Raw genomic sequence first — 23,418 nt, 5'->3', positions numbered from 1 at the left:
AGTAGCGTCCTTCACGAGCCTCCTCCACAGAGGCCGATCTTGACACCGCTGGTACCGGTCATCGGCAAGTCCACTCAGCTCCACGTCCTCCTGTACCACATCATTCCATCTCTTCTCTAGCCCGTGCCGCGCCCGTTTAGCCCCCTCGATCCGGCCAAACAAAAGCTGTTTCGGCATGCGTTGGCTGGGCATGCGGGCTACATGACCCAGCCATCGCAGCCTTGCCTGCCGGAGGAGCTCACCGATGGGACCCTGCCCAGATCTTTCAAGGATTTGTGAGCTCCTCACACAATCCAGTCTGGTTAAACCCAGGATGGATCGTAGGCAGGCCAGCCTAAATGTTTCTAACCGGCGAAGATGTTCCATTAGGGGGGTCCACGTTTCGCAAGCGTAGAGAAGGGAGGGAATGACCGTGGCCGAGAAGACCTGAAGCTTAGTGCGGAGCGACAGACCAGGTAGCTTCCACACAGCGTTACACAACCGATGAAAAGATATTGCCGCTCGACTGATTCGGAGTGAGACCTCTGCTGTTAAACTGGAGCCAGTCATAAGCACACTGCCCAGGTATGGGAAACTCTCCACTCTCTCCACAACTGCCCCATCACCGATTGGGAGTTGTGGGGGTGGAGTGTCCGATGGTACAAAATACCCAGGCAGGTGCTTAGTTTTGGTGGGGCTGATGGTAAGGCCCCACCTCTTAGTGGCACGCTCCAGTCTCAGCAGCAGCGTCTCCAACTCCTCCTCTGACTGAGCAGCTATTACCAAGTCATCGGCATACATAACGTGGTTGACCAATAGGGAGCCATCCCTTGACCGCACCCGGGCATCGATCAGCCTCCCATTATATCTGTACCATATGGAGATTCCCCCGGTACAGCTATTGAAGGCTTCACGAACTACGTGGTCAAAATAGATGTTAAATAATGTGGGAGCCAGAGGACATCCCTGTCGCACCCCAAGGTGTACAGGGAATGGCTCTGACTCCCGGCCACGTAGTTTTACCCGGGCCCGCTCACCATCATGAAGGTCCTTAATGATCGTGAGCAGTGGGTCAGGGACTCCAAAAGCACGAAGAACGACCCAGAGCCCAGGCCTACTGATGGTATCATAGGCCTTGACCAGGTCAATAAAGCAGAGGTGTAGGTCTTGTTGGAATTCCCTACACCTCTGCTGTAGCAGACGGACAGGAAATATGGCATCTGTGCAGGACCGCCCTTTCCTGAAACCGCATTGGGGCTCCGCAAGCCTCTCCTCAGCGTGCCTGGCAAGGCGATGTTGAATAATCCTTGCCAGGACCTTTCCCGGCACACTGAGGAGTGAGATGCCCCTGTAGTTGTTACAGTCTGTGCGGTAGGGGGTGTGTGGATTGGCATCCTTCCAATCCACACACACAGACGCACACACACACACAGACACCCACGAAGATATATATCTCCGTGTGTCTCTCCGTGTGTCTCTATCTGCGTGTCTCTGTGTGTGCAGTACATGATGCAGCATACCCAGGATCCTGATGACATTGTCTCTCTAGAGGCCTGTCTCTCTGTCTCTGTGTGTCTCTCTGTGTCTCTCTGTCTCTCTCTGTCTCTATAATCTGTGTGTGTCTCTTTGTGTCTGTCTCTTTGTCTCTCTGTCTCTCTCTGTCTGTCTGTCTCTCTCTGTGTCTCTCTGTCTCTATCTGTCTCTCTCTGTCTCTCTCTGTCTCTGTGTGTCTCTCTGTCTCTATAATCTGTGTGTGTCTGCGTGTCTCTGTGTGTGCAGTACATGCTACAGCGTACCCAGGATCCTGATGACAATGTCTCGCTAGAGGCCTGTCTCTCTGTGTCTCTCTGTGTCTCTGTGTCTCTCTCTGTGTCTCTCTGTGTCTCTGTAATCTGTGTGTGTGTCTCTGTGTGTGCAGTACATGCTACAGCGTACCCAGGATCCTGATGACTGTCTCTTTAGAGGCCTGTCTCTCTGTCTCTGTGTGTGTCTCTCTGTCTCTGTGTCTCTCTCTGTGTGTGTCTCTCTGTGTCTCTCTCTGTGTCTCTATAATCTGTGTGTGTGTCTCTGCGTGTCTCTGTGTGTGCAGTACATGCTACAGCGTACCCAGGATCCTGATGACAATGTCTCGCTAGAAGCCTGTCTCTCTGTCTCTGTGTGTGTCTCTGTGTGTCTCTGTGTGTGCAGTACATGCTACAGCGTACCCAGGATCCTGATGACAATGTCTCTTTAGAGGCCTGTCTCTCTGTCTCTGTGTCTATCTCTGTGTCTCTGTGTCTCTGTCTCTGTGTCTCTCTGTGTGTCTCTCTCTGTGTCTCTATAATCTGTGTGTGTCTCTGTGTGTCTCTCTGTCTCTCTGTGTCTCTCTCTCTGTCTCTATAATCTGTGTCTGCGTGTCTCTGTGTGTGCAGTACATGCTACAGCGTACCCAGGATCCTGATGACAATGTCTCGCTAGAGGCCTGTCTCTCTGTCTCTGTGTCTCTCTCTGTGTCTCTCTCTGTGTCTCTATAATCTGTGTGCGTGTCTCTGTGTGTGCAGTACATGCTACAGCGTACCCAGGATCCTGATGACAATGTCTCGCTAGAGGCCTGTCTCTCTGTCTCTGTGTCTATCTCTGTGTGTCTCTCTGTCTCTGTGTCTGTCTCTGTTTCTCTCTGTGTGTCTCTGTGTCTCTCTCTGTGTCTCTATAATCTGTGTGTGTGTCTCTGTGTGTGCAGTACATGCTACAGCGTACCCAGGATCCTGATGACAATGTCTCGCTAGAGGCCTGTCTCTCTGTCTCTGTGTCTCTCTCTGTGTCTCTATAATCTGTGTGTCTCTCTCTGTGTCTCTCTGTTTCTCTCTGTGTGTCTCTCTGTCTCTGTGTCTCTCTCTGTGTCTCTCTCTGTGTCTCTCTCTGTGTCTCTCTGTGTGTCTCTCTGTCTCTATAATCTGTGTGTGTGTCTCTGTGTGTGCAGTACATGCTACAGCGTACCCAGGATCCTGATGACAATGTCTCGCTAGAGGCCTGTCTCTCTGTCTCTGTGTCTCTCTCTGTGTGTCTCTGTCTGTGTCTCTATAATCTGTGTGTGTCTCTGTGTGTGTCTCTCTGTCTCTGTGTCTCTCTGTGTGTCTCTCTGTCTCTATAATCTGTGTCTCTGTGTGTGCAGTACATGCTACAGCGTACCCAGGATCCTGATGACAATGTCTCGCTAGAGGCCTGTCTCTCTGTCTCTGTGTCTCTCTCTGTGTGTCTCTGTCTGTGTCTCTATAATCTGTGTGTGTCTCTGTGTGTGTCTCTCTGTCTCTGTGTCTCTCTGTGTGTCTCTCTGTCTCTATAATCTGTGTCTCTGTGTGTGCAGTACATGCTACAGCGTACCCAGGATCCTGATGACAATGTCTCGCTAGAGGCCTGTCTCTCTGTCTCTGTGTCTCTCTCTGTGTCTCTCTCTCTCTGTGTGTCTCTCTCTGTGTCTCTCTGTGTCTCTCTCTCTCTGTGTCTCTCTCTCTGTGTCTCTCTGTGTCTCTCTGTGTCTCTATAATCTGTGTCTGCGTGTCTGTGTGTGTGCAGTACATGCTACAGCGTACCCAGGATCCTGATGACAATGTCTCGCTAGAGGCCTGTCTCTCTGTCTCTGTGTGTCTCTCTCTCTGTGTCTCTCTCTCTCTGTGGCTCTCTATAATCTGTGTGTGTCTCTGTGTGTCTCTCTGTGTCTCTCTCTGTGTCTCTGTGTGTGTCTCTGTGTGTGCAGTACATGCTACAGCGTACCCAGGATCCTGATGACAATGTCTCGCTAGAGGCCTGTCTCTCTCTGTCTCTCTGTCTCTGTGTCTCTCTGTGTCTCTCTGTGTGTCTCTCTGTGTCTCTCTCTGTCTCTGTGTCTCTATAATCTGCATGTCTCTGTGTGTGCAGTACATGCTACAGCGTACCCAGGATCCTGATGACAATGTCTCGCTAGAGGCCTGTCTCTCTGTCTCTGTGTCTCTCTCTCTCTGTGTCTCTCTCTCTCTGTGGCTCTCTATAATCTGTGTGTGTCTCTGTGTGTGTCTCTCTGTGTCTCTCTCTGTGTCTCTGTGTGTGTCTCTGTGTGTGTGCAGTACATGCTACAGCGTACCCAGGATCCTGATGACAATGTCTCGCTAGAGGCCTGTCTCTCTGTCTCTGTGTCTCTCTCTCTGTGTGTCTCTCTGTGTCTCTCTCTCTGTCTCTCTCTGTGTCTCTCTGTGTCTCTCTGTGTCTCTCTGTGTGTCTCTCTGTCTCTGTGTCTCTATAATCTGTGTGTGTGTGTCTCTGTGTGTGCAGTACATGCTACAGCGTACCCAGGATCCTGATGACAATGTCTCGCTAGAGGCCTGTCTCTCTGTCTCTGTGTCTCTCTCTCTGTGTGTCTCTCTGTGTCTCTCTCTCTGTGTCTCTCTGTGTCTCTCTGTGTCTCTCTCTGTGTCTCTATAATCTGTCTCTGTGTCTCTGTGTGTGTGTCTGTGTGTGTGCAGTACATGCTACAGCGTACCCAGGATCCTGATGACAATGTCTCGCTAGAGGCCTGTCTCTCTGTCTCTGTGTCTCTCTCTCTGTGTGTCTCTCTGTGTCTCTCTCTGTCTCTCTCTGTGTCTCTCTGTGTCTCTCTGTGTCTCTCTCTGTGTCTCTATAATCTGTCTCTGTGTCTCTGTATGTGTGTCTGTGTGTGTGCAGTACATGCTACAGCGTACCCAGGATCCTGATGACAATGTCTCGCTAGAGGCCTGTCTCTCTCTGTCTCTCTGTCTCTGTGTCTCTCTGTGTCTCTCTGTGTGTCTCTCTGTGTCTCTCTCTGTCTCTGTGTCTCTATAATCTGTGTGTGTCTCTGTGTGTCTCTCTGTGTCTCTCTCTGTGTCTCTGTGTGTGTCTCTGTGTGTGCAGTACATGCTACAGCGTACCCAGGATCCTGATGACAATGTCTCGCTAGAGGCCTGTCTCTCTGTCTCTGTGTCTATCTCTCTGTGTGTCTCTCTCTCTCTGTGGCTCTCTCTCTGTCTCTGTGTCTCTCTGTGTGTGTCTCTGTGTCTCTGTAATCTGTGTGTGTGTGTCTCTGTGTGTGCAGTACATGCTACAGCGTACCCAGGATCCTGATGACAATGTCTCGCTAGAGGCCTGCGAGTTCTGGCTCACTTTGGCTGAGCAGCCCATCTGTAAAGATGTTCTGGCCGGACACCTTCAGCAGTAAGACACGCGCAGAGAGACACACGCAGGGAGAGAGACACAGAGAGAGAGAGAGACACGGGGAGAGAGAGACACGCAGAGAGAGACAGAGAGAGACACACGCAGAGAGAGAGACACACGCAGGGAGAGAGAGACACGCAGAGAGACACACAGACACTGAGACACGCAGAGAGAGACACACGCAGAGAGAGACACGCACAGAGAGACACACACACCTTCAGCAGTAAGACACACGCAGAGAGAGAGACACGCAGAGAGAGAGACACGCAGAGAGAGAGACACACCTTCAGCAGTAAGACACACGCAGAGAGAGACGCAGAGAGAGAGAGACACGGAGAGAGAGACACGGAGAGAGAGACAGAGAGAGAGACACGCAGAGAGAGACACACGCAGAGAGAGAGACACACAGAGAGAGAGACACGCAGAGAGAGACACACACAGAGAGAGAGACACACACCTTCAGCAGTAAGACACACGCAGAGAGACACACACAGAGAGAGAGACACACACCTTCAGCAGTAAGACGCGGGCAGAGAGACACACGCAGAGAGAGAGACACACGCAGAGAGAGAGACACACCTTCAGCAGTAAGACACGCACAGAGAGAGACACACACAGAGAGAGAGACACACGGGGAGAGAGAGACACGGGGAGAGAGAGAGAGAGAGAGACACGGGGAGAGAGAGACACGGAGAGAGAGACACGCAGAGAGAGACACCGGGGAGAGAGAGAGACACACGGGGAGAGAGAGAGACACGGGGAGAGAGAGAGAGAGAGAGACACACGCACAGAGACACACGCAAAGAGAGAGACACACGGGGAGAGAGAGACACACACAGAGAGAGAGACACACGGGGAGAGAGAGACACACACGGGGAGAGGGAGAGAGAGAGACGGGGAGAAAGAGACATGGAGAGAGAGAGAGACACGCAGAGAGAGACACACGCAGAGAGAGAGACACACAGACACTGAGACACGGAGAGAGAGACACACAGACACCGAGACACGGAGAGAGAGACAGAGAGAGAGACACACGCAGAGAGAGAGAGACACGGGGAGAGACAGACACGGGGAGAGAGAGAGAGAGAGAGACACGCAGAGAGAGACACACGCAGAGAGAGAGACACAGACACCGAGACACGGAGAGAGAGACACACGCAGAGAGAGAGACACACGCAGAGAGAGAGACACGCAGAGAGAGAGACACGCAGAGATAGAGAGACACGGGGAGAGAGAGAGACACGGGGAGAGAGAGAGACACGGGGAGAGAGAGACACGGGGTGAGAGAGACACGGGGTGAGAGGGACACGGGGTGAGAGAGACACGGGGAGAGAGAGAGACACTGGGAGAGAGAGACACAGAGAGAGAGAGACACGCAGAGATAGAGACACACGGGGAGAGAGAGAGACACGGGGAGAGAGAGACGGGGAGAGAGAGACACGGGGAGAGAGAGAGAGAGAGAGACACGCAGAGAGAGACACACGCAGAGAGAGAGACACACAGACACCGAGACACGGAGAGAGAGACACACGCAGAGAGAGAGACACACGCAGAGAGAGAGACACGCAGAGATAGAGACACACAGGGAGAGAGAGAGGCACGGGTAGAGAGAGAGACACGGGGAGAGAGAGAGACACAGACACTGAGACACGGAGAGAGAGAGACACACGGGGAGAGAGAGAGACACGGGGAGAGAGACACGGGGAGAGAGAGAGAGAGACACGGGGAGAGACAGACATGGGGAGAGAGAGAGAGAGAGACACGCAGAGAGAGACACACGCAGAGAGAGACACAAGCAGAGAGAGAGACACACAGACACCGAGACACGGAGAGAGAGACACACGCAGAGAGAGAGACACACGCAGAGAGAGAGACACGCAGAGATAGAGACACACGGGGAGAGAGAGAGACACGGGGAGAGAGACACGGGGAGAGAGAGAGACACAGGGAGAGAGAGACACACAGACACTGAGACACGGAGAGAGAGACACGCAGAGAGAGAGACACACGGGGAGAGAGAGAGACACACGGGGAGAGAGAGAGACACGGGGAGAGAGAGAGAGAGAGAGAGACACGGGGAGAGAGAGACACGGGGAGAGAGAGAGACACGGGGAGAGAGACACGGGGAGAGAGACAGAGAGAGAGACACGCAGAGATAGAGACACACGGGGAGAGAGAGAGACACGGGGAGAGAGAGACACGGGGAGAGAGAGACACGGGGAGAGAGAGACACGGGGAGAGAGAGACACACGCAGAGAGAGACACACGCAGAGAGAGAGACACACAGACACCGAGACACGGAGAGAGAGACAGAGAGAGAGACACACGCAGAGAGAGAGACACACGGGAAGAGAGAGAGAGACACGGGGAGAGAGACACGGGGAGAGAGAGAGAGAGACACGGGGAGAGAGACACGCAGAGAGAGAGACACACAGACACTGAGACACGGAGAGAGAGACAGAGAGAGAGACACGCAGAGATAGAGACACACGGGGAGAGAGAGAGACACGGGGAGAGAGAGAGAGAGACACGGGGAGAGAGAAAGAGAGACGGGGAGAAAGAGACACGGAGAGAGAGAGAGAGACACGGGGAGAGAGACACACGCAGAGAGAGAGACACACAGACACCGAGACACGGAGAGAGAGACAGAGAGAGAGACACACGGGGAGAGAGAGAGACACGGGGAGAGAGAGAGACACACGCAGAGAGAGAGACACACAGACACTGAGACACGGAGAGAGAGACAGAGAGAGACACGCGGATAGAGAGACACACGGGGAGAGAGAGAGACACGGGGAGAGAGAGAGACACGGGGAGAGAGACACGCAGAGAGAGACACACGCAGAGAGAGAGACACACAGACACTGAGACACGGAGAGAGAGACAGAGAGAGACACGCGGATAGAGAGACACACGGGGAGAGAGAGAGACACGGGGAGAGAGAGAGACACGGGGGGAGAGAGAGAGACACGGGGAGAGAGACACGCAGAGAGAGACACACTCAGAGAGAGAGACACGCAGACACCGAGACACGGAGAGAGAGACAGAGAGAGAGACATGCAGAGATAGAGACACACGGGGAGAGAGAGAGACACGGGGAGAGAGGGACACGGGGTGAGAGAGACACGGGGAGAGAGAGAGACACTGGGAGAGAGAGACACAGAGAGAGAGAGACACAGAGAGAGAGACACGCAGAGATAGAGACACACGGGGAGAGAGAGAGACACGGGGAGAGAGAGAGAGAGAGACAGGGAGAGAGAGACACGGAGAGAGAGAGACACGGGGAGAGAGAGAGACACGGGGAGAGAGACACACGGGGAGAGAGAGAGACACGGGGAGAGAGAGAGAGACACGGGGAGAGAGACACGGGGAGAGAGAGACACGGAGAGAGACACGGAGAGAGACACGCAGAGATAGAGACACACGGGGAGAGAGAGAGACACGGGGAGAGAGAGAGAGAGACACGGAGAGAGAGAGAGAGAGACACGGGGAGAGAGACACACGCAGAGAGAGACACACAGACACTGAGACACGGAGAGAGAGACAGAGAGAGAGACACGCAGAGATAGAGACACACGGGGAGAGAGAGAGACACGGGGAGAGAGAGACATGGGGAGAGAGACACGGGGAGAGAGACACACGCAGAGAGAGAGACACACAGACACTGAGACACGGAGAGAGAGACAGAGAGAGAGACACGCAGAGAGAGAGACACACGGGGAGAGAGAGAGACACTGGGAGAGAGACACACGGGGAGAGAGAGACACACGGGGAGAGAGAGACACACGGGGAGAGAGAGACACACGGGGAGAGAGAGAGACACTGGGAGAGAGAGACACAGAGAGAGACACGGGGAGAGAGAGACACGGGGAGAGAGAGACACGGGGAGAGAGAGACACGGCGAGAGAGAGACACTGGGAGAGAGAGACACAGAGAGAGAGAGAGACACGCAGAGATAGAGACACACGGGGAGAGAGAGACACGGGGAGAGACACACGGGGAGAGAGACACGGGGTGAGAGAGACACGGTGAGAGAGAGACGGGGTGAGAGAGACACAGAGAGAGAGAAACACAGAGAGAGAGAGACACGCAGAGATAGAGACACAGGGGGAGAGAGAGAGAGACACGGGGAGAGAAAGACACAGAGAGAGAGACACGGTGAGAGAGAGACGGGGTGAGAGAGACATGGGGTGAGAGAGACACAGGGAGAGAGACACAGAGAGAGAGACACGGGGAGAGAGACACACGGGGAGAGATACGGGGTGAGAGAGACACGGGGAGAGAGAGAGAGAGACAGAGACACAGTGTGTGTGTCTATGTATATGTCTGCGTGTCTATCTGTGTCTGCCTGTCTGTGTCTCTCTGTCTAGGCTGATTCCAGTGTTGGTGAATGGCATGAAATACTCTGAGATTGATATCATCCTGCTCAAGGTGAGTGGGTGGGTGAGTGACTGACTGAGTGACGTGAGTGACTGAGTGAGTGACTGACTGAGTGAGTGACTGACTGACTGACTGTCTGAGTGAGTGGCTGGTTGAGTGGCTGAGTGAGTGAGTGGGTGAATGAGTGAGTGGGTGAGTGAATGGGTAAGTGAGTGAGTGGCTGGGTGAGTGAGTGAGTGGCTGGGTGAGTGAGTGGCCTGGTGAGTGGCTGGGTGAGTGGCTGGCTGGCTGAGTGAATGGCTGGCTGGCTGGCTGACTGACTGAGTGAGTGGCTGTCTGAGTGACTGACTAACTGAGTGGCTGGCTGGCCGAGTGGCTGACTGAGTGGCTGGCTGGCTGAATGACCGTCTGAGTGGCTGGCTGGCTGACTGATTAACTGAGTGGCTGGCTAACTGGCTGAGTGACTGACTGAGTGACTGACTGATTAACTGAGTGGCTGGCTGAGTGACTGACTGACTGACTGAGTGAATGACTGAGTGGCTGGCTGGCTGAATGACCGTCTGAGTGGCTGGCTGGCTGAGTGGCTGTCTGAGTGGCTGGCTGACTGGCTGATTAACTGAGTGGCTGGCTGACTGACTGAGTGACTGATTAACTGAGTGGCTGACTGACTGACTGATTAACTGACTGACTGGCTGAGTGACTGACTGACTGACTGAGTGGCTGGCTGGCCGAGTGGCTGACTGAGTGGCTGGCTGGCTGAATGACCGTCTGAGTGGCTGGCTGGCTGACTGATTAACTGAGTGGCTGGCTAACTGGCTGAGTGACTGACTGAGTGACTGACTGATTAACTGAGTGGCTGGCTGAGTGACTGACTGACTGACTGAGTGGCTGGCTAACTGACTGAGTGACTGACTGAGTGGCTGACTGAGTGACTGACTTGAGTGACTGACTGATTAACTGAGTGGCTGGCTGACTGACTGATTAACTGACTGGCTGACTGAGTGACTGAGTGACTGACTGAGTAGCTGACTGGCCTACTGACTGAGTGACTGACTGATTAACTGAGTGACTGACTGATTAACTGAGTGACTGACTGATTAACTGACTGAGTGACTGAGTGACTGACTGAGTGACTGACTGAGTGACTGACTGAGTGATTAACTGAGTGGCTGGCTGACTGACTGAGTGACTGACTGGCTGACTGACTGAGTGACTGACTGGCTGACTGACTGAGTGACTGACTGATTAACTGACTGATTGACTGACTGACTGACTGAGTGACTGACCCGCCCGCCCAACCCTCCCAACCCTCCCAACCCTACCCCCCCCCGCTGTGTCCAGGGTGACGTGGAGGAAGATGAATCCGTGCCGGACTCGGAACAGGACATCAAACCACGGTTTCACAAGTCACGCACGATGGGCCAGCAGCAGCAGCAGCAGCTGACGGGTGGTGGTGGTGGTGGTGGTGGTGATGGTGGTGGTGGTGGTGGTGGACGTGGTAGCGGTGGCGGTGAAGATTCGCTGGAGGAAGATGACGACGAAGATGACATGGATGACGATGCACTCTCGGACTGGAACATCCGTGAGTTGTGGTGGCGGTGGTGGTGGTGTAGGTGGTGGTGGTGGTGGTGATGGTGTAGGTGATGGTGTAGGTGATGATGGTGGTCGTGGTGGTGTAGGTGGTGGTGGTGGTGATGGTGTAGGTGATGGTGGTGATGGTGTAGGTGGTGATGGTGGTGGTGGTGGTGTAGGTGGTGGTGGTGGTGGTGATGGTGTAGGTGATGTAGGTGATGGTGTAGGTGGTGGTCGTGGTGGTGATGGAGGTGGAAGTGGTGATGATGGTGGTGGTGGTGGTGGAGGTGGTGGAGGTGGTGGTGATGATGGTGGTGGTGGTGGTGGAGGTGGTGATGGTGGTGGTGGTGGTGGAGGTGGTGGTGTAGGTGGTGATGATGATGGTGGTGGTGTAGGTGATGGTGTAGGTGATAATGGTGGTGGTGTAGGTGGAGGTGTAGGTGATGGTGTAGGTGATGATGATGATGGTGGTGGTGATGGTGGAGGTGTTGGTGGAGGTGATGGTGTAGGTGATGTAGGTGATGATGATGATGGTGTAGGTGGTGGTGATGGAGGTGGAAGTGGTGATGATGGTGGAGGTGGTGTAGGTGATGATGATGGTGGTGGTGATGATGGTGGTGATGGTGTAGGTTATGGTGGTGGTGGTGGCGGTAGTAGTGGTGGTGGTGGAGGTGATGGTGTAGGTGATGATGATGATGGTGGTGGTGATGTAGGTGATGGTGTAGGTGATAATGATGGTGTAGGTGTAGGTGATGTAGGTGATGGTGGTGATGGTGTAGGTGGTGGTGGTGATGGACGTGGAAGTGGTGATGATGGTGGAGGTGGTGTAGGTGGTGATGGTGGTGGTGTAGGTGATGGTGTAGGTGATAATGATGGTGGTGGTGGTGATGATGATGGTGGTGATGTAGGTGATGGTGATGGTGTAGGTGATGGTGTAGGTGGTGGTGTAGGTGGTGGTGTAGGTGGTGGTGATGATGATGGTGGTGGTGGTGGTGGTAGTAGTGGTGGTGGTGGAGGTGATGTTGATGATGTAGATGATGTAGGTGTTGGTGATGATGGTGGTGATGATGGTGGTGTAGGTGATGGTGTAGGTGAGGATGGTGGTAGTGGTGGTGTCTCCGTGTCTCTCACCATCTCTCTGTTTCTCTCTGCCCGTGTCTCCCCGTGTCTCTGTCTCCCCCCGTGTCTCTCACCCCGTGTCTCTCTCACCCCGTGTCTCTCTCACCCCGTGTCTGTCTCCCCGTGTCTCTCTCTCTCCCCGTGTCTCTGTTTCCCCCCGTGTCTCTCACCCCGTGTCTCTCTCACCCCGTGTCTCTCTCTCACCGTGTCTCTCTCCCCGTGTCTCTCCCCGTGTCTCTCTCTCACCGTGTCTCTCTCCCCGTGTCTCTCTCCCCCCGTGTCTCTCTCTCCCCCCGTGTCTCTCTCTCTCCCCGTGTCTCTCTCTCACCGTGTCTCTCTCCCCGTGTCTCTCCCCGTATCTCTCTCCCCGTGTCTCTCTCTCACCGTGTCTCTCTCCCCGTGTCTCTCTCCCCCCGTGTCTCTCTCTCCCCCCGTGTCTCTCTCTCCCCCTGTGTCTCTCCCCGTGTCTCTCTCCCCGTCTCTCTCTCCCCGTGTCTCTCTCTCTCCCCGTGTCTCTCTCCCCGTGTCTCTCTCTCCCCGTGTGTCTCTCTCCCCGTGTCTCTCTCTCCCCGTGTTTCTCTCCCCGTGTCTCTCTCTCACCGTGTCTCTCACCCCGTGTCTCCCCGTGTCTCTCTCCCCGTGTCTCTCTCTCCCCGTGTCTCTCTCTCCCCGTGTCTCTCTCCCTCCCCGTGTCTCTCTCTCCCAGTGTCTCTCTCTCCCCGTGTCTCTCTCTCCCCGTGTCTCTCCCCGTGTCTCTCTCTCCCCGTGTCTCTCTCTCCCCGTGTCTCTCTCTCTACGTGTCTCTCTCCCCGTGTTTCTCTCCCCGTGTCTCTCTCTCACCGTGTCTCTCTCTCACCGTGTCTCTCTCTCACCGTGTCTCTCACCCCGTGTCTCCCCGTGTCTCTCTCCCCGTGTCTCTCTCTCCCCGTATCTCTCTCTCCCCGTGTCTCTCTCTCCCCGTGTCCCTCTCACCCCGTGTCTCTCTCACCCCGTGTCTCTCTCACCCCGTGTCTCTCTCCCCGTGTCTCTCTCTCCCCGTGTCTCTCTCTCCCCGTGTCTCTCTCTCCCCGTGTCTCTCTCTCCCCGTGTCTCTCTCTCCCCGTGTCTCTCTCTCCCCGTGTTTCTCTCCCCGTGTCTCTCTCTCACCGTGTCTCTCTCCCCGTGTCTCTCTCTCACCGTGTCTCCCTCACCCCGTGTCTCTCTCACCCCGTGTCTCTCTCACCCAGTGTCTCTCTCCCCGTGTCTCTCTCCCTCCGTGTCTCTCTCCCTCCCCGTGTCTCTCTCCCTCCCCGTGTCTCTCTCCCTCCCCGTGTCTCTCTCCCTCCCCGTGTCTCTCTCCCTCCCCGTGTCTCTCTCCCTCCCCGTGTCTCTCTCTCCCCCCGTGTCTCTCTCTCTCTCCGCGTCTCTCTCTCTCCGTGTCTCTCTCCCCGTGTCTCTCTCTCCCCGTGTCTCTCTCTCACCGTGTTTCTCTCACCGTGTCTCTCTCCCCGTGTCTCTCTCTCCCCGTATCTCCCTCCCCGTGTCTCTCTCCCTCCCCGTGTCTCTCTCCCTCCCCGTGTCTCTCTCCCTCCCCGTGTCTCTCTCCCTCCCCGTGTCTCTCTCCCTCCCCGTGTCTCTCTCCCTCCCCGTGTCTCCCTCCCCGTGTCTCTCTCTCCGTGTCTCTCTCCCTCCCCGTGTCTCTCTCCCTCCCCGTGTCTCTCTCCCTCCCCGTGTCTCTCTTTCCCCGTGTCTCTCTCCCCCCGTGTCTCTCTCTCCCCGTGTCTCTCTCTCTCCCCGTGTCTCTCTCACCCCGTGTCTCTCTCACCCCGTGTCTCTCTCACCCCGTGTCTCTCTCACCCCGTGTCTCTCTCTCTCTGTGTCTCTCTCTCACCGTGTCTCTCACCCCGTGTCTCTCTCACCCCGTGTCTCTCTCACCCCGTGTCTCACCCCGTGTCTCTCTCACCCCGTGTCTCTCTGCCCGTGTTTCTCTCCCCGTATCTCTCTCCCCGTGTCTCTCTCCCTCCCCGTGTCTCTCCCTCCCCGTGTCTCTCTCCCTCCCCGTGTCTCTCTCCCTCCCCGTGTCTCTCTCTCTCTCCGTGTCTCTCTCTCTCCGTGTCTCTCTCCCCGTGTCTCTCTCCCCGTGTCTCTCTCTCACCGTGTTTCTCTCACCGTGTCTCTCTCCCCGTGTCTCTCTCCCTCCCCGTGTCTCTCTCTCCCTCCCCGTGTCTCTCTCCCTCCCCGTGTCTCTCTCCCTCCCCGTGTCTCTCTCCCTCCCCGTGTCTCTCTCTGTGTCCAGGCAAGTGCTCAGCAGCAGCACTGGACGTGTTGGCGAACGTGTTCCGTGAGGATCTACTGCCCAATCTGCTCCCCCTGCTCAAGGAGCTTCTCTTCCACCCCGAGTGGGAGGTCAAAGAGTCGGGGATTCTCGTGCTCGGAGCCATCGCTGAGGGTGAGACACACACAGACACACAGACACACACAGACACACACACACAGACACACACAGACATACAGACACACACACGCAGACACACACAGACACACGCAGACACACAGACACACACACACAGACACACACACACAGACACACGCAGACACACACACAGACACACGCAGACACACGCAGACACACGCAGACACAAACACACACGCAGACACACGCAGACACACACACAGAGACACAGACACACAGACACACACGCAGACACACACACACAGACACACACACACACGCAGACACAGAGACACACACACACACAGACACACACGCAGACACACAGACACACACACAGACACACGCAGACACACGCAGACACACGCAGACACACGCAGACACACGCAGACACACACACAGAGACACAGACACACAGACACACACGCAGACACACACACACAGACACACACACACACACGCAGACACAGAGACACACACACACACACAGACACACACGCAGACACACAGACACACACACAGAGACACACTCAGACACATACACACAGACACACACACACACGCAGACACACACACACAGACACACACACAGAGACACACTCAGACACATACATACACACACACAGACACACACACACAGAGACACACTCAGACACATACACACACACAGACACACACACACACAGAGACACACTCAGACACATACACACACACAGACACACACACACACAGAGACACACTCAGACACATACACACACACAGACACACACACATAGAGAGAGAGACCGACAGTGACGGATAGTGACACAGAGAGACAGACACTCACCCACTATCTCACCCCGTGTCTCTCTCTCTCTGTGTCTCTCTCACCCCGTGTCTCTCTCACCATGTCTCTCTCTCTGTGTCTCTCTCACCCCATGTCTCTCTCACCGTGTCTCTCCGTGTCTCTCTCACCCCGTGTCTCTCTCTCTCTCCCAGGCTGCATGCAGGGCATGATCCAGTACCTGCCCGAGCTCATTCCTCACCTGGTGCAGTGTCTCTCTCACCGTGTCTCTCTCACCGTGTCTCTCCGTGTCTCTCTCTCACCGTATCTTTCCGTGTCTCTCTCACCCCGTGTCTCTCTCACCCCGTGTCTCTCTCGCCCTGTGTCTCTCTCTCTCTCACCCCGTGTCTCTCTCTCTCTCACCATGTCTCTCTCACCATGTCTCTCCGTGTCTCTCTCACCGTGTCTCTCTCTCACCCCGTGTCTCTCTCTCACCCCGTGTCTCTCTCTCTCTCGCCCCGTGTCTCTCTCTCCCAGGCTGCATGCAGGGCATGATCCAGTACCTGCCCGAGCTCATTCCTCACCTGGTGCAGTGTCTCTCCGACAAGAAGGCCTTGGTGCGCTCCATCACCTGCTGGACCCTGAGTCGCTATGCCCACTGGGTCATTTCACAGCCTCCCGACAGCTACCTCAGACCCCTCATGACGGAGCTGCTCAAACGCATCCTGGACGCTAACAAACGGGTGCAGGAGGCTGCCTGCAGGTGGGTGGGTGGGTGGGTGGGTGAGTGGGTGAGTGGGTGAGTGGGTGAGTGGGTGGGTGAGAGGGTGGGTGAGAGGGTGAGAGGGTGAGTGGGTGGGTGGGTGAGAGGGTGAGTGAGTGGGTGGGTGAGTGGGTGAGAGGGTGGGTGGGTGAGAGGGTGGGTGGGTGAGAGGGTGGGTGGGTGAGAGGGTGGGTGGGTGAGAGGGTGGGTGGGTGAGAGTGTGGGTGGGTGAGTGGGTGAGTGGGTGGGTGAGTGGGTGAGTGAGTGAGTGAGTGGGTGACTGAGTGGGTGAGTGAGTGGGTGAGTGAGTGGGTGAGTGAGTGGGTGAGTGGGTGGGTGGGTGAGTGGGTGAGAGGGTGGGTGAGTGGGTGAGAGGGTGAGAGGGTGGGTGGGTGAGAGGGTGAGTGAGTGGGTGGGTGAGTGGGTGAGAGGGTGGGTGGGTGAGAGGGTGGGTGGGTGAGAGGGTGGGTGGGTGAGAGGGTGGGTGGGTGAGTGGGTGGGTGAGTGAGTGGGTGGGTGAGTGGGTGAGAGGGTGAGTGAGTGGGTGAGTGGGTGAGAGGATGGGTGGGTGAGTGGGTGGGTGAGTGGGTGGGTGGGTGGGAGGGTGAGTGGGTGAGGTGGGTGGGTGGGTGAGTGGGTGGGCGGGCGAGTGGGTGAGCGGGCGAGTGGGTGGGTGAGAGGGTGAGTGGGTGGGAGGGTGAGTGGGTGAGTGGGTGAGTGAGTGGGTGAGAGGGTGAGTGGGTGGGTGAGTGGGTGGGTGAGAGGGTGAGTGAGTGAGTGGGTGAGTGTGTAGGTGGGTGAGTGGGTGAGTGGGTGGGTGGGTGAGTGGGTGGGTGGGTGGGTGGGTGAGTGGGTGGGTGGGTGAGTGGGTGGGTGGGTGAGTGGGTGGGTGGGTGAGTGGGTGGGTGGGTGAGTGGGTGGGTGAGGAGTGGGTGGGTGGGTGGGTGAGTGGGTGGGTGGGTGAGTGGGTGGGTGGGTGAGTGGGTGGGTGGGTGAGTGGGTGGGTGGGTGAGTGGGTGGGTGGGTGAGTGGGTGGGTGGGTGAGTGGGTGGGTGGGTGAGTGGGTGGGTGGGTGAGTGGGTGGGTGGGTGAGTGGGTGGGTGGGTGAGTGGGTGGGTGGGTGAGTGGGTGGGTGGGTGAGTGGGTGGGTGGGTGAGTGGGTGGGTGGGTGAGTGGGTGGGTGGGTGAGTGGGTGGGTGGGTGAGTGGGTGGGTGGGTGAGTGGGTGGGTGGGTGAGTGGGTGGGTGGGTGAGTGGGTGGGTGGGTGAGTGGGTGGGTGGGTGAGTGGGTGGGTGGGTGAGTGGGTGGGTGGGTGAGTGGGTGGGTGGGTGAGTGGGTGGGTGGGTGGGTGGGTGAGTGGGTGGGTGGGTGGGTGAGTGGGTGGGTGGGTGGGTGAGTGGGTGGGTGAGTGGGTGAGTGAGTGGGTGAGTGGGTGGGTGAGTGGGTGAGTGAGTGGGTGGGTGAGTGGGTGAGAGGGTGAGTGAGTGGGTGGGTGAGTGGGTGAGAGGGTGAGTGAGTGGGTGGGTGAGTGGGTGAGAGGGTGGGTGGGTGAGAGGGTGGGTGAGTGTGTGAGTGAGTGGGTGGGTGGGTGTGGTGAGTGGGTGGGTGGGTGAGTGGGTGGGTGGGTGGGTGAGGTGAGGTGGGTGAGTGGGTGAGTGGGTGGGTGGGTGGGTGAGGTGGGTGGGTGGGTGAGTGGGTGGGTGGGTGGGTGAGTGGGTGGGTGGGTGGGTGAGTGGGTGGGTGAGTGGGTGGGTGAGTGGGTGGGTGAGTGGGTGGGTGAGTGAGTGGTTGGGTGGGTGAGGTGGGTGGGTGGGTGAGCGAGTGGGTGGGTGGGTGAGTGACTGGGTGAGTGGGTGAGTGAGTGGGTGAGTGGGTGAGTGAGTGGGTGAGTGAGTGGGTGAGTGACTGAGTGAGTGGGTGAGTGAGTGGGTGGGTGAGTGAGTGATTGGGTGAGTGAGTGAGTGGGTGAGTGACTGAGTGAGTGAGTGACTGGGTGAGTGAGTGACTGGGTGAGTGACTGGGTGAGTGACTGGGTGAGCGACTGGGTGAGTGACTGGGTGAGCGACTGGGTGAGCGACTGGGTGAGCGACTGGGTGAGTGAGTGAGTGAGCGACTGGGTGAGTGATTGGGTGGGTGAGTGAGCGACTGGGTGAGTGACTGGGTGAGTGAGTGAGCGAGTGGATGTCCGTGGATGTCCGTGCCCGCAGTGCGTTTGCGACGCTGGAAGAAGAGGCGTGCACGGAGCTGGTCCCCTACCTGGGCTTCATCCTGGACACGCTGGTTTTCGCCTTCAGCAAGTACCAGCACAAGAACCTGCTGATCCTCTACGATGCCATCGGCACGCTGGCCGACTCCGTGGGACATCACCTCAACAAGCCGGTGAGAGACTGCAGGCGGAGACGCGGAGACGCCGGGGAGACGGACAGAGAGAGAGAGAGAGAGGCAGACAGAGTGTCTCTCTACGTGTCTCTCTCTCTCTCTCCGCGTGTCTCTCTCCCGTGTCTCTCTCACCGTGTCTCTCTCCGCGTGTCTCTCTCACCCCGTGTCTCTCTCTCCGCGTGTCTCTCTCACCGCCGTGTCTCTCTGTCTCTCTCTCTCCCCGTGTCTCTCTCACCGTGTCTCTCTCCGTGTCTCTCTCCCTCCGTGTCTCTCCCGTGTCTCTCTCTCTCTCCCTGTGTCTCTCTCACCGTGTCTCTCTCACCGTGTCTCTCTCTCCCTGTGTCTCTCTCACCGTGTCTCTCTCACCGTGTCTCTCTCCCTGTGTCTCTCTCACCGTGTCTCTCTCACCGTGTCTCTCTCTCTCTCCCCGTGTCTCTCTCTCACCGTGTCTCTCTCCCCGTGTCTCTCTCCCTGTCTCTCTCTCACCGTGTCTCTCTCACCGTGTCTCTCTCACCGTGTCTCTCTCACCGTGTCTCTCTCTCCGTGTCTCTCTCTCCGTGTCTCTCTCCCCGTGTCTCTCTCCCTGTGTCTCTCTCACCCTGTCTCTCTCACCGTGTCTCTCTCTCTCTCCCCGTGTCTCTCTCTCCCTGTCTCTCTCTCACCGTGTCTCTCTCACCGTGTCTCTCTCACCGTGTCTCTCTCTCCGTGTCTCTCTCTCCGTGTCTCTCTCACCCCGTGTCTCTCTCACCCCGTGTCTCTCTCACCGTGTCTCTCTCCCTGTGTCTCTCAGGAGTTCATCCAGATGCTGATGCCTCCCCTCATTCAGAAGTGGAATGTTCTCAAAGATGAAGACAAAGATCTCTTTCCCCTGCTTGAGGTAACACCCCCCCGTGTCTCTCTCCCCGTGTCTCTCTCCCCGTGTCTCTCTTTCCCCTGCTTGAGGTAACACCCCCCCGTGTCTCTCTCCCCGTGTCTCTCTCCCCGTGTCTCTCTTTCCCCTGCTTGAGGTAACACCCCCCCGTGTCTCTCTCACCGTGTCTCTCTCCCCGCGTCTCTCACCCCGTGTCTCTCTCCGTGTCTCTCTCACCGTGTCTCTCTCACCGTGTCTCTCTCCCCGTGTCTCTCACCGTGTCTCTCTCACCGTGTCTCTCCCCGTGTCTCTCTCCCCGTGTCTCTCTCCCCGTGTCTCTCTCCCCGCGTCTCTCTCCCCGCGTCTCTCACCCCGTGTCTCTCTCCCCGCGTCTCTCTCCCCGTGTCTCTCTCCCCGTGTCTCTCTCCCCGCGTCTCTCTCCCCGTGTCTCTCTCCCCGTGTCTCTCTCCGTGTCTCTCTCACCGTGTCTCTCACCCCGTGTCTCTCACCCCGTGTCTCTCTCCCCGTGTCTCTCTCCCCGTGTCTCTCTCCCCGTGTCTCTCTCCCCGCGTCTCTCACCCCGTGTCTCTCTCCCCGCGTCTCTCTCCCCGTGTCTCTCTCCCCGCGTCTCTCACCCCGTGTCTCTCTCCCCGTGTCTCTCTCCCCGCGTCTCTCACCCCGTGTCTCCCACCGTGTCTCTCTCACCGTGTCTCTCTCCCCGTGTCTCTCTCCGTGTCTCTCTCACCCAGTGTCTCTCCCTCCGTGTCTCTCCCCCCGTGTCTCCCTCCCCGTGTCTCTCCCTTCCCGTGTCTCTCTTTCCCCGTGTCTCTCTCTCCCTATGTCTCCCTCCCCGTGTCTCCCTCCCCGTGTCTCCCTCCCCGTGTCTTTCTCCCCGTGTCTATCCCCCCCCGTGTCTCTCACCCCGTGTCTCCCCGTGTCTCTCTCCCCGTGTCTCTCTCCCCGTGTCTCTCACCCCGTGTCTCTCTCCCCCCGTGTCTCTCTCTCCCCGTGTCTATCCCCCCCCGTGTCTCTCACCCCCCGTGTCTCTCTCTCCCCGTGTGTCTCTCTCCCCGTGTCTCTCTCCCCGTGTCTCTCTCTCCCCGTGTCTCTCTCTCCCCGTGTCTCTCTCTCCCCGTGTCTCTCTTTCCCCGTGTCTCTCTCCCCCCGTGTCTCTCTCACCCCGTGTCTCCCTCCCCGTGTCTCTCTCACCCCGTGTCTCTCCCCCCGTGTCTCTCACCCCGTGTCTCTCACCCCGTGTCTCTCGCTCACCCCGTGTCTCTCTCCCCGTGTCTCTCTCACCCCGTGTCTCTCTCTCCCCGTGTCTCTCTCACCCCGTGTCTCTCTCTCCCCGTGTCTCTCTCCCCGTGTCTCTCTCACCCCGTGTCTCTCCCCGTGTCTCTCTCCCCGTGTCTCTCTCCCCGTGTCTCTCTCCCCGTGTCTCTCTCCCCGCGTCTCTCACCCCGTGTCTCTCTCCCCGCGTCTCTCTCCCCGTGTCTCTCTCCCCGCGTCTCTCACCCCGTGTCTCTCTCCCCGTGTCTCTCTCCCCGCGTCTCTCACCCCGTGTCTCCCACCGTGTCTCTCTCACCGTGTCTCTCTCCCCGTGTCTCTCTCCGTGTCTCTCTCACCCAGTGTCTCTCCCTCCGTGTCTCTCCCCCCGTGTCTCCCTCCCCGTGTCTCTCCCTTCCCGTGTCTCTCTTTCCCCGTGTCTCTCTCTCCCTTATGTCTCCCTCCCCGTGTCTCCCTCCCCGTGTCTCCCTCCCCGTGTCTTTCTCCCCGTGTCTATCCCCCCCCGTGTCTCTCACCCCGTGTCTCCCCGTGTCTCTCTCCCCGTGTCTCTCTCCCCGTGTCTCTCACCCCGTGTCTCTCTCCCCCCGTGTCTCTCTCTCCCCGTGTCTATCCCCCCCCGTGTCTCTCACCCCCCGTGTCTCTCTCTCCCCGTGTGTCTCTCTCCCCGTGTCTCTCTCCCCGTGTCTCTCTCTCCCCGTGTCTCTCTCTCCCCGTGTCTCTCTCTCCCCGTGTCTCTCTTTCCCCGTGTCTCTCTCCCCCCGTGTCTCTCTCACCCCGTGTCTCCCTCCCCGTGTCTCTCTCACCCCGTGTCTCTCCCCCCGTGTCTCTCACCCCGTGTCTCTCACCCCGTGTCTCTCGCTCACCCCGTGTCTCTCTCCCCGTGTCTCTCTCACCCCGTGTCTCTCTCTCCCCGTGTCTCTCTCACCCCGTGTCTCTCTCTCCCCGTGTCTCTCTCCCCGTGTCTCTCTCTCCCCGTGTCTCTCTCTCCCCGTGTCTCTCTCCCCCCGTGTCTCTCTCCCCCCGTGTCTCTCTCACCCCGTGTCTCCCTCCCCATGTCTCTCTCTCCCCGTGTCTCTCTCCCCGTGTCTATCCCCCCCCGTGTCTCTCACCCCGTGTCTCTCTCCCCGTGTCTCTCACCCCGTGTCTCTCTCTCCCCATGTCTCTCTCTCCCCGTGTCTCTCTCCCCCCCGTGTCTCTCTCCCCCCGTGTCTCTCTCACCCCGTGTCTCCCTCCCCGTGTCTCTCCCCGTGTCTCTCTCCCCGTGTCTATCTCACCCCGTGTCTCCCCGTGTCTCTCTCCCCGTGTCTCTCACCCCGTGTCTCTCACCCCGTGTCTCTCACCCCGTGTCTCTCTCTCCCCGTGTCTCTCTCCCCCCGTGTCTCTCTCCCCCCGTGTCTCTCTCACCCCGTGTCTCCCTCCCCGTGTCTCCCTCCCCGTGTCTCTCTCTCCCCGTGTCTCTCTCCCCGTGTCTATCCCCCCCCGTGTCTCTCACCCCGTGTCTCTCTCCCCGTGTCTCTCACCCCGTGTCTCTCTCTCCCCGTGTCTCTCTCTCCCCGTGTCTCCCCCCGTGTCTCTCTCCCCCCGTGTCTCTCTCACCCCGTGTCTCCCTCCCCCTGTCTCTCTCTCCCCGTGTCTCTCACCCCGTGTCTCTCTCCCCCCGTGTCTCTCCCCCCCCTCGTGTCTCTCTCCCCCCGTGTCTCTCCCCCCGTGTCTCTCTCCCCCCGTGTCTCTCTCTCCCGTGTCTCTCTCTCCCCATGTCTCTCACCCCGTGTCTCTCTCTCCCCGTGTCTCTCTCTCCCCGTGTCTCTCCCCCCCCGTGTCTCTCTCTCCCCGTGTCTCTCTCTCCCGTGTCTCTCTCTCCCCGTGTCTCTCTCTCCCCGTGTCTCTCTCCCCCCGTGTCTCTCACCCCGTGTCTCTCTCTCCCCGTGTCTCTCTCTCCCCGTGTCTCCCTCCCGTGTCTCTCTCTCCCCGTGTCTCTCCCCCGTGTCTCTCTCCCCGTGTCTCTCTCTCCCCGTGTCTATCCCCCCCCGTGTCTCTCACCCCGTGTCTCCCCGTGTCTCTCTCTCCCCGTGTCTCTCACCCCGTGTCTCTCTCCCCCCGTGTCTCTCTCCCCCCGTGTCTCTCTCTCCCCGTGTCTCTCACCCCGTGTCTCTCTCCCCCCGTGTCTCTCTCTCCCCGTGTCTCTCTCTCCCCGTGTCTCTCCCCCCCCGTGTCTCTCTCCCCCCGTGTCTCTCACCCCGTGTCTCTCTCACCCCGTGTCTCTCTCCCCCCGTGTCTCTCTCCCCGTGTCTCTCCCCCCGTGTCTCTCACCCCGTGTCTCTCCCCCCGTGTCTCTCCCCCCGTGTCTCTCACCCCGTGTCTCTCCCCCCGTGTCTCTCCCCCCGTGTCTCTCTCCCCCCGTGTCTCTCTCCCCCCGTGTCTCTCTCTCCCCGTGTCTCTCACCCCGTGTATCTCTCCCCCCGTGTCTCTCTCCCCCCGTGTCTCTCCCCGTGTCTCTCTCCCCGTGTCTCTCTCTCCCCGTGTCTCTCACCCCGTGTCTCTCTCTCACCCCGTGTCTCTCTCCCCCCGTGTCTCTCTCCCCCCGTGTCTCTCTCACCCCGTGTCTCTCTCTCCCCGTGTCTCTCTCCCCCCGTGTATCTCTCCCCCCGTGTCTCTCTCCCCCCGTGTCTCTCCCCGTGTCTCTCTCCCCGTGTCTATCCCCCCCCGTGTCTCTC

General features: G+C 57.9%; 1 protein-coding gene across 2 annotated transcripts in view; it reads left to right on the top strand.

Moving 5' to 3' along the window:
• Nucleotides 1–23,418, top strand: part of LOC142907910 (transportin-1-like) — a 70,257-nt gene that overhangs the window by 25,239 nt on the left and 21,600 nt on the right. The window contains exons 8-14 of one of the 2 annotated variants that reach the window (XM_076057847.1): nt 5,042–5,160; nt 9,531–9,591; nt 10,882–11,122; nt 14,507–14,659; nt 15,963–16,188; nt 18,396–18,567; nt 19,358–19,444. In XM_076057847.1, coding sequence (XP_075913962.1) covers nt 5,042–5,160; nt 9,531–9,591; nt 10,882–11,122; nt 14,507–14,659; nt 15,963–16,188; nt 18,396–18,567; nt 19,358–19,444 — 1,059 coding nt within the window. The other variant, XM_076057849.1, reaches the window with a different exon arrangement.

The sequence above is a fragment of the Petromyzon marinus genome, chromosome 85 (assembly GCF_048934315.1).
Source record: "Petromyzon marinus isolate PM22_M1 ecotype Great Lakes invasive population chromosome 85, UKy_Petmar_22M1.pri1.0, whole genome shotgun sequence".
Lineage (NCBI taxonomy): Eukaryota > Metazoa > Chordata > Hyperoartia > Petromyzontiformes > Petromyzontidae > Petromyzon > Petromyzon marinus.
Note: the sequence above shows the minus strand (reverse complement) of the source record. Positions and strands in the feature narration are given on the sequence as shown.